At 40.0% G+C, this 18,606-nt stretch overlaps 1 protein-coding gene and 1 pseudogene across 2 annotated transcripts; both read left to right on the forward strand.

The window, feature by feature from the left end:
* The first annotated feature begins 5,511 nt into the window (after positions 1-5,511).
* Positions 5,512-9,532, forward strand: LOC128572989 (uracil phosphoribosyltransferase homolog; annotated as a pseudogene).
* Positions 5,605-17,704, forward strand: LOC128572990 (protein GVQW3-like). 2 transcript variants are annotated; one of them, XR_008376291.1, is made up of 6 exons: positions 5,605-5,815; positions 9,487-9,546; positions 11,396-11,637; positions 12,463-12,523; positions 13,387-13,444; positions 16,033-17,704. XR_008376291.1 is itself a non-coding variant. In XM_053573177.1 (3 exons), the coding sequence occupies exon 3, from the start codon at positions 16,299-16,301 to the stop codon at positions 16,779-16,781; it is 483 nt and encodes a 160-aa protein (XP_053429152.1). In that variant the 5' UTR covers positions 11,660-12,523; positions 13,387-13,444; positions 16,033-16,298; the 3' UTR covers positions 16,782-17,704. The 2 variants fall into 2 exon arrangements, 1 of the variants encoding a protein (XP_053429152.1); XM_053573177.1 differs by lacking the exons at positions 5,605-5,815; positions 9,487-9,546; positions 11,396-11,637 and having other exon boundaries at positions 11,660-12,523.
* Positions 17,705-18,606: the final 902 nt, after the last annotated feature.

Here is an 18,606-nt window from a genome sequence, read left to right on the forward strand (position 1 = left end):
TAAAAAAAATGAGTTCTAATTTGTAGTATTCTGTATTTTTATTATCATGGCATTTGAAATGAAAATAACTAGAAGAATAATATGAATAGAATAATAATATATAATATTTTAACAAAAGGCTAGCCTCAAAATATTATGTATTACTAGTATTTTTAACTTAATGTACATCTAAACATTTAGAAGGACTAGATGTTATAAATAAGTACTAAAGTCTGTCCAGCATATACATAGTAGTATTGAATAAACAACACAACATAACAGTGGTTGTGTCTTCTAAATAGCAACATCCTCACCTAGAATGCCTTATTTTTTTGTTTTTGTGTTGTGGAAGAATTTTACCATGGATTATTAGCAATCCATGATGCCCCAGTTTGGTAGGACAGTCATCTGTTGTGTGATGGGGAATATTACTCTACATATACCTTCTCTGCTTAATACTTAGAGTTAATTTGTGAGCTAAATGAGGTGCATAATGTAAGGTAAATTAAGAGACTATACCAGTTGTCACCAAAATGACAGATGGGGCCTACTTCTCTATTCATCAATAGTTGGACTGGACAGAAACATAAATTCAAATAAAAACAAATATAAAGGGCGGCACCTGTAGCTCAAGGAGTAGGGTCCCGGCCCCATATACCGGAGGTGGTGGGTTCAAACCCGGCCCTGGCCAAAAACTGGAAAAAAAAAAAAAAAAAAGTATATATATATATACATATATATGGACTCAGTAAATGAAGAATTGTATGAAGAGAGGAAAACCTGATGAATTTTCATAGTGCTTAATACCTAGGGTATATGATATGTGAGGCATAATTCCAAGCCAATTATGTGTGTAGGTTTAATAACAAAGAATTTTATATCTAACTCAAAGTTTTATGTAAATGAGAAATTAACACCTTAACAATCACATCAGTTGGCATTAAAACCATCATAGAAATCCACTCTTCTAGGCTCAGCGCTTGTAGCTCGGCGGCTAAGGTGCCAGCCACATACACTGGGACTGACTGGTGGGTTTGAACCTGGCCTGGGCCTGCCAAAAAACAATGACAACTACTACAAAAAAATAGACAGGTGTTGTGGCGGGCACCTAGAGTCCCAGCTACTTGGGAGGTTTAGACAAGAGAATCGCTTAAGCCGAAGAGTTTGAGGTTGCTGTGAGCTGTGAGAGCACAGCACTCTACCCAGAGTGACAACATGAGACTCTTCTAAAAAAAAAGAAATAAAAAAGAAACCCACTCTTCTAGTATAAGACAAATAAATGCATATCGTGTTAAATAACTTTATTAGAAAGCTTGACTAATTAGGTGGACAAGTGAACAATATTTTGAAGCATTAAAGAAACAATAAAGATGATTTCTATATACTGTCTCACTTAATCTTCACAGCACACCTTCAAGTTTAAATGCTGTTATTATCCTCATTTTAAAATGCATGAATGGAGGCTAAGAGAAGTTATAAGCATATAGCTAGGAAGTGGGGGAGCTGGAATGTGAACTGATGGCTTCTGAGGATCTGGCTCACCAGGCTCCAGCACTGACATGATGCAGTGATATACTGATGAGGAAGTAAATGCTGCTCTATCAGGAGGCATATGGTGCTGTAGAAGCTGAAGGGAGAAGTGCCCAACTCTGCCCGGTGGAGTGGGGTGAATGAAGTCCCTTCACTGGCCTTTATGGAAGAGGCGAGTCCTGGAGGACAAGTGGGACATTCCCAGTGAATATGGGCTGGGAGACCTGAGGCAAGCAGGGAAAGATGGAGATGTAGAATGTGCAGATCCTGGTGCCTTGGAGGGGATATATTTAGGAATTCCATTTGTTTAAGAATTGGGGGAGAGGAAGAAACGTGTGTGGGATCTTTCAGCAATGGCTGGTGCAGAGGAAGTATAAAATATTTATGCAAGGAAAATGGGTGGCGTGATGGGGGGGATTGTAGAATGAAGCCAGTCAGGCCTTAGAGGCAGATCCAAAAGGGCCTTGATACTGATTGTTTAAAGCTTTAGCTTAGAAGCTGTGGGGGCCACTAACGCATTTTAAAGGATGAGTGTGATCCATTTGGCTTTGTGGCATAGCTCTAGCTAGCAGGGCTGAAGAGATGGGTTTGAGGGGCCAGCTTGGAGGGAAGGAGAATAGTTGGGAGGCCATCAGACTCATCCAGGTAACATGACCAGAGACCTGCTGAGGATTCGGGAGTGAAGATGGAAAGGGGCAGGTTGAGGTGCTACTTAGAGGGTGAAAGAAAGTAAGTACAGGTGGAGAAGCCTCCCTGTGCATTATGGTCTTTCACTTAGGTGGGAACGGGTGAGTCAGTTGAGAGAAATGATAAGGAATCATTAGGATTTGTGTCTAAGTAATTGTACAGAGTAAAGGAAAGATCTCGAAGATGATGCCTGGGCTTCTATTTTTTTTTTTTTGTAGAGACAGAGTCTCACTTTATGGCCCTCGGTAGAGTGCCATGGCCTCACACAGCTCACAGCAACCTCCAACTCCTGGGCTTAGGCGATTCTCTCGCCTCAGCCTCCCAAGTAGCTGGGACTACAGGCGCCCGCCACAACGCCCGGCTATTTTTTTTTTTTTTGGTTGCAGTTTGGCCGGGGCCGGGTTTGAACCCACCACCCTCCGTATATGGGGCCGGCGCCCTACCGACTGAGCCACAGGCGCCACCCAATGGGCTTCTATTTTTGAAACATAATTGTGAGCACTCTGGGAAGCTGAGACAGGTGGATGGCTTGAGCTGAGGAATTTGAGACCAGCCTGAGCAAGAGCAAGACTCCATCTCTACTAAAAATAGAAAAAACTAGTCGAGGTCATGAAGGATGCCTGTAATCCCAGCTACTTGGGAGACTGAGGCAAGAGGATCACTTGAGCCCAAAAATTTGAGGTTGCTGTGAGCTATGATGACACCATGAGACTCTAACTAGGGCAACAGAGTGAGACTCTGTCTCAAAAAAAAAAAATAAAATTCATAATGTGATGTTTTGATGCATGTATGCATTGTGTAATGATCAAATCAGGATATTTAGCATATCTGTCACCTCAAAGACTTAATTCTTTGTGGTGAGAATATTAAATATCCTCTTTCAGTTATTTTTTTTTTGATACAGAGTCTCACTATGTTGGCATTGGTAGAGTGCTGTGGTGTCGCAGCTCACAGCAACCTCAAACTCTTGGGCTTAAGTGATTCTCTTGCCTCAGCCTCCCAAGTAGCTGGGACTACAAGCCCCCGCCACAGCACCTGGCTATCTCTGTAGTTGCAGTTGTCACTGTTGTTTGGCAGGCCCGGGCTGGGTTCCAACCTGCCAGCCCGGATGTGTGTGGCTGTCACCCTAGCCGCTGAGCTACAGGTGCTGAGCCCTCTTTCAGTTGTTTTTAAATACACAGTATTGTTAATATACCCACCCTACTGTGCAATAGAAAATCAGAAATTATTTCTCCTATTGAACTGTATTTTGTACCTGTTGACTGATCTCTCCCTATATCTCTGTCTTTCCACCACTCTCCAGCCTCTAGTCTACTCTTATTTCTGTAAGGTCAACTTTTTTAGATTCCACAAAGAGTGAGATCATGTAGTAGTGGTCACTACAGCTTTGTAGCAATATTTTGAAGTCAGATAGTGTGATACCACCAGCTCTGTTCTTTTTGCTCAGGGTCATTTGTAGTTGTTTTTTTTTTCAATTTTTGCAATGAATGTCATTGGTTATTTTGAAAAGGATTGCAGTGAGTCTGTAGATTGCTTTACAAAGAATGGTCATTTTAACAACATTAGTTCTTTGAATTCATGAGCTTGGAATGCTTTTTCATTTGTTTGTATCCTCTTTGATTTCTTTAATCAATGCTTCGTAGTTTCCTTGTAGAGGTCCTTTACATCCTTGGTTAAATTTATTTGTAGGTATTTTATTTTATAATTTATTTTATAACTTTATTTTATAAGTTTTGTAATCATTGTAAACAGAATTGCTTTCTTGATTTCTTTTTCAGCTAGTTCATTATTGGTGGGTGTATAGAAATGCTGTTGAGTTTTGCATGGTGTTTTGTATCTTGCACCTTTATCAAATTTATTTATTAATTCTGAGATAGTACTTATACTTATGTATGACAGTAGGTCTTGGAAGTGAATAATCTCCAGATGTCAACATAGGCTCATCTGGCCTTGTTAGGGCCTGACCTGTAGTGCCCTACATGACATGGCCATTCTGGTTAATAGTAGCTGCTAACATATCTCACACACAAAAAAATAATTAAAATTTTGATTGATGAATGGATGAATTGATGCAACTGGAAGTCTAGGTAAAGAGTTACCAGACACTGGCTCAACCCCATAGCTCAGTGAGTAGGGTGCCAGCCACATACACCAAGGGTGGTGGGTTCGAGCACAGCCAGCCACTAAAACAACAATGATAACAATCAAAAAATAGCCAGGCATTGTGGTGAGTGTCTGAAGTCCCACCTTTTTGAGAGGCTGAGGCAAGAGGATCACTTAAGCCCAAGAGTTGGAGGTTGCTGTTAGCTGTGACACCACAGCCCTCTACCAAGGGTGGCATAGTGAGACTCTGTCTCAAAAAAAAAAAAAAAAAAAGGAGGCCAGACACTGGAGAGTAAATTAGCACAAAAATTATAGAGTGACCTACCCCATAACCTTGGTGTTTTATTCCATTATATATATTAGAGCACTTTTTCCAATTGAAGAATAAAATCATTGAAGATGTACAAACTAGATTAGTGGATGAGAACAAATGTCTTTCAGTGGGTTGGAAGAGAGTTACCATATTAATTTTTTTTTATATAAAATTTAAAGTAAAAAAGAGACATTAATTTTTTCAGCTTTAGAATATATCTGTAAGGTCAGGTGCTGTGGCTCACGTCTGTAATCCTAGCACTCTGGGAGGCAGAGGCGGGTGGATTGCTTGGGCTCAGGATTTGGAGACCAGCGTGAGCAAGAGACAGATTTTTTTCTCTAAAAATACAGCCTGGCCTTGTGGTGGGCGCCTGTGAAGTCCCAACTACTCGGGAGGCTGAGGCAAGAGATCACTTGAGCCCAAGAGTCTGAGGTTGCTGTGAGCTGTGACATCACAGCGCTCAACCCCAGGGCAACTGAGGGAGACTCTGCGACTCTGTCTTAAATAACAAGGAGAAGAAGAAGACAAGAATATATCTGTAAAAAACAGCCATCTCTGTTTCTGCTTGAGAGTAAAAATAAGAAAAAAAAAAAAGTAGACCGTGGGCTCTGCAACAGTAGAGCCCACATTGGAACTTGGCACAAGGTCCCAGGTTTGATAAGGACGCTGCATGCCTCATTAGCTGTCTCCTAGTAGAAACCATTCCCGAAGGATCGGTCCTGGTCTCCGGTAACAGGATTCGTACTGGGAAAATAAAGGACATGTCTTCAGTTGGCGCCTCTCAGGGACGCTCAGTGACCGGTGGGAAACGTAGCATCCCCCAGGACCGCGTCGCGGGCCCGGGCCCCGGAAGCGCTCGTCTGCGTTCCTTCTGCGTCTGCGCAGCCCCGCCTCCTCCCGCCATTTTCCTGGCCGAAGTTCTGGATTTGGTTTTCTCCTGTTGCTGTTGCTCCACCAGCCAGAGATTGTATTTTGCGTCTCTGAAGGTTGGTGCGAGGGTAAATGGGTAGTCCGCGGGCCTTAGAGGAACTTAGGAAGCGGCATGTGTCTCCCACTGTTGGGAGCAGAACCGTGAGTGGATCTGAGGCAGGCGGGGCCTGGCGTGCAGGTACGAGCCGTGCACCTCGCCGGTTCCGTGAAGGGGCGACTCAGGCTGTGCTGTCCATCATCTCTCTGCCCAGGACCGTGCTGCCCGATGTGGAGGTGGGCTTCCGGGGGGCACAAGAGCTGCCTCTAGAAGCTGCGGGGTCGGGTGTCGCATCCAGGTTGGCGGCGGGTACGGAGGGAGCAGGGCCTGCTGGCGGCGGAGCTTGGGGGTCCGCGGAGAGTTGGTGGTCCAGGCGCGCCGTCAGGTTACCAGTCTGTTAGGTGAGAGTATTAGCAATATTCTTGAAAGGTTCTCAATACCCAGATGAGTAATTGTGAGGTGTTTGCGGGCCGAGTCTTTATATGCGGCCGTTGCATTTGTGGGTTGTCTAGGTGTCTTCCTCAAGCAGAGTTTCTGCACTGTAGAGCCTCCTGGTTTCATTGTGTAGCATCTGCTCAAGACCTAGTTTTTAGAGATAGTGAGTTCTTAGAGGGAGATAGATTATCCTTACTGGGTGATGGCCTGTTTTCTTTGGAATAAAGTAGGTGTTTCAAAGTTTGAGGGAGCACAACATCCGTAATGACCTAAATCCTCTCAGTAGCGCCTCAGAGCAGTGTCAGAAGAGTCAGAAAAACCTAAAGGTCTTAGCTTTGCCTGGCCCAATTTTTGATTCTTCTCCTTGGAGTGCATAGTATTTGGTTGGTAATTTCTCATCTAAAAGTATCAGACTGGGTGATATCAGGAGGTTCGGACCATCTTTCAGAAGCGGGAGATGAGTTGGGCGGAGGAGATGAGACAGGGTTCCTATAGAAAAGGGGTTGAAAGTGTCAGAATAAACGTGGCATACCGGAGAGGATTTGTCTGTAGGGTTTCCCAAGCACTCCTCCTTCTTCATTTTTCCCTTAAGGTTTCCAGGGTCTGAGGAAGTTTCTTAAACCCAGTCTATGACCAAATTGGGCATGTGGAGATGCTGATGCAAAAAAAAAATTGGACTTGAGATGTGATTTGCCTAGCATTTCATGGTTTGTAGATGTTAGGCATTTTGACATTTTGGCTAGTGTTACACATTTTGCTACAATTAACTCACAGGAAATGTTTGTCCGTTTTTGTGACATTGAAATCACCTTAGGAAAAACACTGCTTTAAAATTACATTCGTTAAAAATCTCAATCTTTTTTGAATCCCCAGCAGTTTCTTTGTGTTTTGCACATTATGTATGTAATCTATTATTGAAAATCATAAATCCTGCCAGAAAATAATAGAATCTTATTTTACTAGACTACATCACACTTCTCCTCCTAACCAGTTTTCTAAAATATGAATAAAATATAGTACAAGTACAGTGCTAACTTACGAGTTACAGACATTTTATGTTTTTAAATGGGCATTTTGTGATGTAAACTTAAAACATAGTTCATTGATCGTAAACAGTTGCTTTTTGTTTGTAAGTGTGTTGGGGGGATGTCTTTCTGTGTTGCCCAGTCTGGTCTGAAATTCTGGGCTCAAGTAGTACTACATTTTGGCATCCCAAGTAGCTGCAGTACTTGGCCAGAAGTTTTTTTTTGTGATTCACATGGCCTCTGTTATGATCAGTGCCCTCACTGAAGTCCATATACTTGACATTCATTGAGGTAAAATGTATGTTTACATGTGGATATGAAGTTCTATTTGACATGTATTTGACATGAAATTTAAGACTTTTTCTCCAGCTGGGCATGTGTCTCACTCCAGCAATCCTAGCACTCTGGGAGGCCAAGGTGGATGGACTGCTTGAGCTGATGAGTTCGACATCAGCCTAAGCTATTAAAAATAGAAAGACTGAGGCAAGAGGATAGCTTGAGCTCAAGAGTTTGAGGTTGCTGTGAGCTATGGTGCCACGAGACTCTACCCAGGGCAACAATTTGAGACTGTCTCAAAAAAAAAAAAAGTTTTTCCTCTACATAATTTTGTTAAAAACATTGAGTTCTGGGGGCTTAGGTATATCACTTAGCATTTGCTGTGAGAAACCTTTTCTCAAAGTAATGAGGATCAGCATTTTGGTTCATGTTCATCTGGTGAGTTCCTTTATGCTTGTCACTTCTGAGTCACAAGTGAGGTTTTAGTCATTTAGTGCCTTGATTGAGGCTAGTTGGTTTAAGATGGCTTCTCTCACATGTCCATTGGTTTGTGCTGACTCTTGACTAGGCCATGTGTCTCTATCAAATTAGCTCCAGAATTCTTCACAATATGATTGTGTCCAAGAAAAGAATAGCAGTGGGCAAGGAACCTGTATTTGCATCACATACTCTAATGTTCCGTGGGCCAAAACAAATCAAATGGTAAATCCTATTTCATTGACTGGGCATACTGTGTCAAGGCTTGAATGCAGGGAAGTCTGTGGCTAGGAAGTGTTATTGGAGCAGTGTACTGTTAGAAATATATATACTGTACATTTTTCTTCTATATTCTCATGGTCAAAAAATGTTGGGTTGCAAGATACATGCTTTCCATGCTCATCAGGTCTGTGAAAGTAGGATACGCTATAACGGAAACACTCAGGGGATCTTGTATGGAATCCCTATATTAATAGGGAAATACTTAAAATAGCCAAAGTATATTTCTAAATTATAACATTAATTTAGTAAAGACACAGTATTTTTGTTTAAGTTATTAAACTGTTAACTGTCTTTAGGTAACAGTAATTGTTGATAAATCAGATAAATCAGTAGGTAATGTATGTTTTATGAACCCCAAAATAAGTTGTATGTCTGATCTCTACCAGTTAACTTTGTTGTAGATGTATCTTCAATGGCGTCTTTGTTGTCGCTTGAGGGATAAAGAACTATTTGCTCCCTTCTTCCTCTCCTCCCTTTTATCCTTAGAGTTTGTAGCCGCAGGGACTTCCTGGGGTTCAGTATATGACCCTGGAATTAAAGGGTTTGGACTCCATGCCCTGTGACAACCAGCAAGTAAATTCTGCATCAACCCCAAGCCTGGCATTGCTGCAACCTGGCTACCCATTCCTGGACCATGCTGGGGGAAATAGTGCCTCCAAGGCTAAGCTGACTCTCCACACAGGGCAAGCCCATTCTTGCGTGCCAGCAGCACCACGAGACTCTGAGGCCTGCAGAGGCACCAGTCTCAACTCCGAAGACAGTAGTGGTAGTGGTGACTGTAGCAGCTGTGAAGTACTAGCCGGCAACTCCCTCCTAGGAGTCTGTGAACTCTCCTGGCAGACTGAGACACAACTTAAATTGTTGCCTGGGAGTGATCAGATCTGGGAGCTGTAGACCATCATCCAGGACCCCATGGCCAGGGAAGGAGACCTCGTGTTTTCTGCAGATTGTTTGATCAGACTTGTGGAAGAGTGATTGAATCAGCTGCCATATAAAGAATGCATGGTGACCACTTCAACAGAGTACAAGTATGATGGAGTGAAATTTGAGAAGGGAAATTGTGGGGTCAACATACTGGGAAGTGGTGAGGCAATGGAATACTATGCTTTAAAAAAAAAAAAAAAAGCTATTTGCCCCTAGGGAGGCCGAGTTTGTGTTTTAGTTTTTTTTTTCAAAAAACATTTTTTTTTATTAAATCATATCTGTGTACATTAATGCAATTATGGGGTACAATGTGTTGGTTTTATATACAATTTGAAATACTTTCATCGAACTTGTTAACCAACCCTTCACCGTTTTTTTTTTTCCCCTTGTCTTTTCTAGCTAATGTGTCAATAGTTGAGGGTTGGAGAATCTAGGACCAAGCAACAGCCATTCTCTTGTTAATCTACTCCATTTGTCTTCTCTTCCAGTGATGTTTCTATATTGTTTGGTGTATTTCTTAGGATAACAAAAATGTGAATAAATCTCTGGTGAGTTGTTTTATTTATTCTTCACTTTGTATTTTATTTTGTGGGGTACAGAATTAAAATGGAAAATTAGGACTAAGTAAAGCTTAATTGAAGGAAAGGTACATAAATAAGGTAAAGTTGGCATGTAGACATAGATAGGCAGGGTATAAAACCTAAGACTTATCTAAGTTGACTGCAGACTTATCCTGGGACTTCCTGATGTCATGACAAAAAGGCAGACAGACACATTTGCTGCACCAATGCTGCACAACTCAGTGGAACCTTAGCAGAGAATACGCTGGATTTTCATAGGACATGAAGATTTGCTGTCACAAAAGTCTGAAACACTTTGTTGGTCATATAGGTGATGAAGTAGAGAATATTTTTAGTACCAACGTGGAAATAAACATTACTGTATTAGACAGTAAAAAGATAGTGAAAGAATAAAAACAAGCACAGATTTTCTTAATTTGTACCTTTTGTTTATACAGATTTATGCCAGTAATTCTATCTATAGTTTTTATTTATATACAGTTGTATGTAGTTCGAAAGGAATGTTATGTTTCAAAATCTTTTTAAAGATTGTATTCTTATCTCATTTCAGGTAACCACTTAATAATGAATAGGGAAAATTGGATTTATGCCACAGGTGTCGTAATTATGTTTGTGGACTAGAGCTGTAGTTAATTTTGGGTTAAGAACAGAAAGTGACAGCCTAATTAAACATTTTAAATTCATAATTATACTCCAAAATCTGACATAAAATGTGAAATTTGCTTTATTCATTTAATTTAAACTAAATCATCATACTCCTATGTTTCAAAGTAAGTGAGAGTAAGAAAATGAGACAGTGCAGACCCTGCTTGTATGAGGGCATGGTGCTGCTGAGAACACTGGGACACTATCACCCACTATGTACAATGTCCAGAACAAGCAGATCTATACAAATAGGAAGCAGCTTTGTGGTTGCTTAGTGTTGAGGGGAGATAGCTAAAAGGTACAGGTTTTTTGTTTTTGAGGTGATAAAAATGTTTTTATTTATTTATTTTGCAGTTTTTGGCCGGGGCTGGGTTTGAACCCGCCACCTCGGGCATATGGGGCCTGTGCCCTACCCCTTTGAGCCACAGGCGCCGCCCGATAAAAATGTTTTAAAAATAATGATGGTGATGATTGCATGTATCTGTGAATAAACTTACTAAAAAGCATTGAATTATATACTTTTAATGGATGAATTCCATGTTAAATAATTTTATCTCAATGAAGCTATTTAAGATTTATGATTCCTGATAACAGGTAATATGTATATAGAATTATTTCAGATTTTATTGTTTTTTTTTTTTTTTTTGAGACAAAGAGTTTCACTTTGTCATCCTTGGTTGAGTGCTGTGGCATCACAGCGCATAGCAACCTCTAATTGGGCTTAGGCAATTCTCTTGCTTTAGCCTCCTGAGTAGCTGGGACTACAGGGCCTGCCACAATGCCTGGCTGTTTTTTGTTGCAGTTTGGTCAGGGCTGGGTTCGAACCCACCATCCTCGGTATATGGGGCTAGTGCCCTACCCACTGAGCCACAGGTGCCACCCTATTTTAGATTTTGTATGTAATGTTTTATATTGTAGTATTCCAGATGCAAATCCACATAAAATGTGACTTCTGCCCCATACAGTGCATTATATGTTTATATATAAATATAGGTATAAATGCATGAGAAATTTCTGTAACATGTAAACCTGACTAATAACAGTGGTTAAGTTGATGGGACTACTTGGGATCGTGGGAAAAGGTGATGTTGATCTTATCTTTTTGTAAGAATATAAACATGATCGGACACCACAGGTACATGTATGCTATTTTCTTTTTTTTTTTGTAGAGACAGAGTCTCACTTTATGACCCTCTGTAGAGTGCCGTGGCCTCACACAGCTCACAGCAACCTCCAACTCCTGGGCTTAAGCGATTCTCTTGCCTCAGCCTCCCGAGTAGCTGGGACTACAGACGCCCGCCACAACGCCGGGCTATTTTTTGGTTGCAGTTTGGTCGGGGCCGGGTTTGAACCTGCCACCCTTGGCATATGGGGCCGGCGCCTTACTGACTGAGCCACAGGTGCCGCCCACATGTATGCTATTTTCATTAGTGATGGGTTTGTTTGTGTGTGTGTGTGTTTTTAGAATGATGCTGTATTTATTATTTTATTCTGAATAGGCAAAAGCTGATTCCTTGCATTCAAGGTTATTTTATACACATGAACATGTATACACTTACATTTTTTTCTTCACATAAATCTTAGCATTCTATTTATAATGTCTTGTTTCTTTCTACACTTAATGTATCGTAGAGTTCTTTCAATATTGGTACATTCTGAGCTGCCTGTTAGTATGTAAAATTCTTTTTACAAGTGCATAGCATTCCACTGCATAGATGTAAAGTGATTTATTTAAATAGTCCCCTATTGATAGACAGTGGTTTCAAATTTCATTCTATTACAAACTACTGCAGTGACTCTCTGTATACACATGTCATTTTGCAGTGGTGTGAGTACATTAATAAATATATTACGGGTAGGTGACTTTAAAACTAGCCCACTGGAACCACAAAGCCTAAACACCTATAGGTTTTGGGCAAGCCAAAAGGATAGAAGCAACAAGTCCTGTGAAAGTTAACAGTGTAAATTAACCTGGGTTCTTAATCCTTGTGGAATTCTGAATTACTTCCTCTCTCTGGTCATAATTCCCTTTATTTTCACCACAGGGACTATATTATTCATTCTTCTGTGTTCTGTAAGATTAAAAATTAGAGCTCTTGACACTGAATAGTTATTCAAAGTTGTGAATTCCAATCACTGCACAGAAAATATAACTAAGACCCAAAAAGGAAGTGAGTGAGTTAAGGTTACTGTAACTGTAACTGAGTAACTGAATCTTGTCCTTCTACTCCCTCTTAGGAATATCCTCCTCATGAAATCCACATCTTCAGCCTATGGATGAGCAGTTCTGGTAGCAGAGGTGTGTACACTTTGATCCCAGTGACCACTAGTGTAGGAACAACACTTTCTGGGAAAGGACGTGAGAACTGAGTATTCCAGGGTTTTAGTCTACTTCCTTGATACCTTTAAGTTTGTTTTCCATTTTAAGAAATAAGACCTTGAATCTGTATTCAGGCAAAGTTTCTTCTGTGGCCTGAGTTGGGGGTACCTAGGCTGGGAAGTTGAAAGCTGAGGTCCCTTGATTTGCAGGGACATTGTACTTAGACAGGACAGCTGTGTTTGTGTCACACTTATAGATGTCCCTTTGGTCAAAACAAATGAAATGACAAGATCCTCAGTCACTGTGAAAAGAAACTCAAGAAGGCATGGATATGGGGGCATGTCATTGGGAAATGTTGATGAATAAGTATATTATAAAATAAATGTACATTATGTGCATTTTTCCTTGCACTGTCATTGGCCAGTACTTTCCGTGAAGTTTAGGTGTATGAAAGAAAGGTTTTTTAGCGGGCGCCTCTGTAGTAGGTCTGTATTAATAGAAAAGTAGTTACTACTGCCCAAGTATTTTTCTTTCACATAAATTTTAGTGACAGCATAATGTTTCTTCCTTTGTGTACTGTAATTTATTTATACAGCCATCATTAAAATGGTAAATTAATGTGACATTAATTTTTATACTCAGTAGCACATAGATGCTTTTATTAACCTAAGGGTAAATTATGTGTTTAATCCCTACCAATTAATAGAATTTTGGGTGCTCATTCATCAGGGTCTTTGTTGTTTTTAATCCCCAGCTAATACTTAGAGGGCTTTGCACTGAAGAATCTAGGAGTGATCCACACCATTTCTCTCATGACTCCTTCTATTCACCTTCTCTTTCAGATATAATTCCAGAGTCCTTTACATATTTCCAAAAGCAAAAGAAATGAATACATCTTCAGTAAGTTGTTTAATTATTTCTCAGCTTGTTTTATTAATTAAAATTTAAAGTAAAAGTAAATGAAATTTGGCATAATAGTGTTTACATAAACAAGATAAAGTTGGCATGTTGATATAACCGGGTTATAAGACCTTAAGCCCACCTAAGTTGAGTTGAAGTCAGTCTCTGCTATTTCTGATATACTGACAAAATGACACATTTGTTATATGATTCTAATTGTCCCTAAGAGGACAACATGGTAAACGTTCATGGTATATGAAGTCTGAAACAATCATTATTGGTCACATAGATGATGTAGTTCACCATGTTTTACCACCAACCTGGAAATAAAGACTCACATGGTAATCGTTACCTACTGCTAAAACACCAGTGAGTTAGTAAGATTTTTATGGAGTTGGCTAATGTAGAATAGTCCCAGATTGGTTTTGGCAGGCCCCATGTCATACATGGGTAAGACTTTTAATGTGTGGCAGGTAGAATCACTGCAAGTACTTCAATAACTCTCCATCCATTTCTCTCAGCTTGTCTGCATATGCAGGTTCAAAATTGGAGTCAGTCCTCTCAAACGCTGCTACTTTTATATTCTAAACCCTTTGCAGTCATTTCAACAATGTTCACAGTATTACTGGGAGTAGATCCTGTCTCAAGAGACCACTTTCTTTGCTCAAAGAAACAACTCTTTATTCAAATTTTATCAAGAGATTACAGGAGACCTTCAGGCTCCACTTTGTCCTCCATTGAAGTCTTAAACCCTTCAGAATCATTTATGAGGGTTGGAATCAACTTCTTCCAAATTTCTGTTAATGTCAATATTTTAACCACCTCTTATGAATGAATCCTGAATGTTCTTAAGGACATCTAGATTATTGAATCCTTTCCCGTAAGGTTTTCAATTTATTTTGCCCAAGTCTGTCAGAGGAATTACTGTCTATGACAGCTATAGCCGTATGTAATGTATTTCTTTAAAAATAGGACTTAAAATTTGAGGTTAGTCCTTGGTCTGTGGGATGCAGAGTGAATGTGTGTTAGCAGGCATGGAAACAACATTAATCACCTCGTACCTGATGACCAGGTACATCGTCATGAGTGGTAATATTTAGAAAGGAATCTTTTTTTCTGAGCAGTGAGTTTCCACATTGGGCTTAAAGTATTCAGTAAACCATGCTGTAAATAGATGTGCTGTCATTTAGTTTTGTTCCATTTCTAGAGCACACAGTACACAGATTAGTCTAATTCTTAAAGGCCCTAAGATTTTCAGAATGCTCAGTGAGCATTGGCTTCAAGTTAAAATCATAAGGGAATTGCCCACTAACAAAAGATTGAGCTTATCCTTTGAACCTTTGAAACTAGGCATTGATTCTTTTTAGCTACAAAAGTCTGAAATGACATCTTCCAATGAAAGCTGTTTGATTTATATTGAAAATCTCTTTGTAACTGTAGCCATTTTCATTATTATAGCTAGATCTTCTGGATAACTTGATGCAGGTTTAAGTTAGCACTGCCTGTTTCACCTTATACATTTTATGTTTTAGATACACCTCTTTAAACCTCTTGAACTAACCTCTGCTAGCTTCTGACTTTAGCTTCTTCACATCTGATGACTTTCATGGAGTTAAAGAGAGTTAGGGCTTAACTCTGAATTAGGCTTTGGTTTAAGGGAATGTTGTGGCTGGTTTGATCTTCTATAGAGACTACTAATATGTTCTCTGTATCAGATGTGTTCCCTGAAGTAGCATGTTTAATTTCCTTTGAGAACTTTCCCTTTGCATTTATAACTTGGCTAACTGGTACAACAGACCTAGCTTTTACCCTGGCTCAGCTTTCAACATCCCTTCTTTACTAAGTTTAATCATGTCTAGCTTTTAATGTAAAGTGAGATATGTGTGATTCTTTATTCCATTGGAACATGCTTATTAATTGGCCTAGCTTCAATATTATTGTGTCTTAAGGAATACGCAGGCCAGGAGAGGGAGAGATACGGGAGAATGGCCAGTAGAATAGTCAGAACATGCACTATATTTATCAATTAAGATTGCTATCTTCTATGAGCATTGGTATGGGACCCCAAAACAATTATAAAAGTAACATTAAAGATAACTGATCATGGGTCACCATAACAGCTGTACTAATAATTTAAAGTTTAAAATATCACAAAAATTAACAAAATGTGACACAGAGACAAGAAATGAGTACATGTAGGAAAAATGGCACCAGTAGGCTTGCTTGAGGAGGGGTTGCCACAAACCTTCAATTTGTAGGAAAACTGTATCAGAAATTGCAGAAAAATGGGATGAAATGAGGTATGCTTGCATGAGTAGTGGGCTATTTTGGTGGGCTTTGTTTACAAATTTGGGGACTTAAGATTTGGCTTCCTCTCTTCCAAAATTTACCCATCCTGAGATACCTGATAGTCTTGTTAGCCCTGTACTTTGCTCTGTAAAATTCCAAGTTGGTAAAGCTGCAGCTTACTTACTTGTATTTTTTTTTTAAACATATTCCCACAGTCTAGTTTCTGCCTTGTTTTGATTGTTGTCTAGTTCTTCTATAAAAATTGTTGAAATTTCTTTCATAATTTTCTTTCTTTTTAGGGTTCATCTGGCCCTTTGCCACTACCACATGAGCCTTGCTAACTTTTAAGTTTATAGTACATGAGGTCTGTCTGGGAAGTATGCACCCATTGTTAAGGGTGACATAAGGAGAATGAGAATGGTTTGCGCAACATCAGTGTAACCTGGCAGCCAAGGAGAGTGGTTTGGAATGTGCATATGTGAACAATGATTACTTTACTGTACTAGGCAGTGGAGCACTAGACACCACTGAGGGAGCATGTGACTGTGTGACTGCTGCATTCAAAATGACTGAGCGAGTAGAGCAACGAATCTTCATCAAAATTTGTGTTAAACTTGGACATTCCTCTGCAGAAACTATTCGGATAATTCGGAAGACTTTTGGGGATGATGCAATGAGCGCAGCACAAATAAAAGTGTGGCACAAACGCTTCAGAGATGGTCGAGAATCTGTTGAAAGTGATCCACGATCAGGAAGGCCAGCAACAAGCAGAACACCTGAGAATGTTGAACGTGTTCGGGCTGCAATCAGTAAAGATCAGCAGCTGACAGTGCGAGAACTAGAAGCTGATCTGGGGATTCCAAAAACTACTGTGTCCGAAATTTTGACACAGGATCTTGGCATGAAACGTGTCATGGCAAAATGTGTTCCACGGCTTCTGCTACCAGAGAAGAAGGAACATTGTGCTACATTAGCTAATGACATGCTTCAGGCCACTACCAGTGAATCCAATTTCCTCAAGAAGATCATAACCATAGATGAATCATGAGTCTACGGCTATGATCTAGAAATGAAGGCCTAGGTAGTCCTAATCTAAATCTTCTGGTTCTCCACACATGAAGAAGATGTAACAAAGTAGTGGCAAGTACGGGACCTTGCTACCTGTTTTTTTTTTTTTCTTAAGAGAATTCTCACCTTGTCTCCCTCAGTAGAGTGCTATGGCATCACAGCTCACAGCAACCTCCAACTCTTGGGCTTAGGTGATTATCCTGCCTCAGCCTCCTGAGTAGCTGGGACTACAGGCCCACCACAACGCTTGGCTGTTTTTTTGTTGCAATATTGTCATTGCTGTTTTAGCCGTCCAGAGCTGAGTTTGAACCTGCCACCCTCAGTATATGGGGCTGGTGCCCTACCTACTGAGCCACAGGCGCCGCCCATACCTGTTTTGTTTTATTTTGATTGGGAAGGTGATATCCATTATAAGTACACTCCTGCAGGCCAGGATGATTTGGGCAACTGGTGATTTGTAGCCCCATCACAACAGTGCTTTTGCCCATGCATCTTGGATACAGTTTTTTGGCAGTGCAGCAAATCACCCAGGTGACTCAGCACTCCTCTACAGCTTTGATTTGGGGACCTGCAACTTATGGATTTTCCCAAAAGTAAAGTCACTTCTTGAGGGAAGAGATTTCAGACCATAGATTCAGAAAAATATAAGGCAGCTTCCACAAAACTAAAGTCACCTTATAAGGGAAGAGATTTCAGTCCGTAAATAAGATTTAGGAAAATATGATAAAGCAGCTTAATAGTGCTTCCAACACAGAATTTTGCGGAGTGTTTTGAACACAGGAAGAAATGTTGGGAAAACAGTGTGAAGTCCCAAGGTGCCTATTTTGAAGGGGTTGAGGTATGTCCTGTGTACAGTGTTTTTGTATTTTGTATCTTCAATAAATGCCTCCATTTTTCATAGTACATGGCTGGATACTTTTTGGACTGACTCCTAAAATGCACGATCTCTATTTAATCTCTCCTGTCTGTATCACAGCTATATTTTCTGTTTCACATTTCTGAAGGCTCTTCTTTTTTACTGTGCCATTTTTTTTTCCATAGGAGTAATACATAGAAAACAAAAATATGCAAATAACGGCCTACATAGTGTACTTCCTGATTTTGTATGACCTTGTGAACTCCTTTGTTGGCTGATGACTTGTAACTGTTTTGATAGCTGTTTCATGTTTCACAGAGTTCATCTTTGAGCAGCTTCAACTAGTATTCTACCTCTTATAAAAACTATAATGTACTTCCATTTATCTCTTCCCAGCTTCTGTGACATGTTATATTTTATTTTTACATGTTATAAACCCCACGTTACGATCTTGCTTCAAATGAGCAATGACTTCTAAAGAGTTTGAAAATAACAGCAAAATATGTATTTACTCACATATTTACTATTTCCAATGGTCTTTATTTGCCTGGATTTCTGTAACAGTTTTATTTTCTGGGATTTTGCAGTTCATTTATGGTATGCCTCAGTGTGTTTATCTTCATGTTTTTTGCTGTACAAGGTTTAGGTGTCCTCAAGACCATAATTATTCTGATACCAACTGCAAGCTTGGGATTCCCCAAGACCACTGTCAGGTTCAGTATTCCTAGAAGGAATTAACATAGAAAAAACTTTATACTCACAAGTTAAGGCCTGTTATGAAAAGATCCACTAAAATCTGAAGTACAGTACATAATAAGGCAGGTCTGTGAATCATCCAGACAGTCCTTCATTTGTCTTCTCTCAGTGGGGTCGTCTTTTTAGTGCTTATGTATTTCCACAACAGTGGGTAATGATACCCATAGGACATTGACAACTGGAGAATCTGGTG

The sequence above is a fragment of the Nycticebus coucang genome, chromosome 20 (genome assembly GCF_027406575.1).
Source record: "Nycticebus coucang isolate mNycCou1 chromosome 20, mNycCou1.pri, whole genome shotgun sequence".
NCBI classification, from domain to species: domain Eukaryota; kingdom Metazoa; phylum Chordata; class Mammalia; order Primates; family Lorisidae; genus Nycticebus; species Nycticebus coucang.

Excerpts from the sequence above, each read along its gene's own strand:
- LOC128572990 (XM_053573177.1), top strand. The coding sequence starts at position 16,299 with ATGACTGAGCGAGTAGAGCAACGAATCTTCATCAAAATTTGTGTTAAA.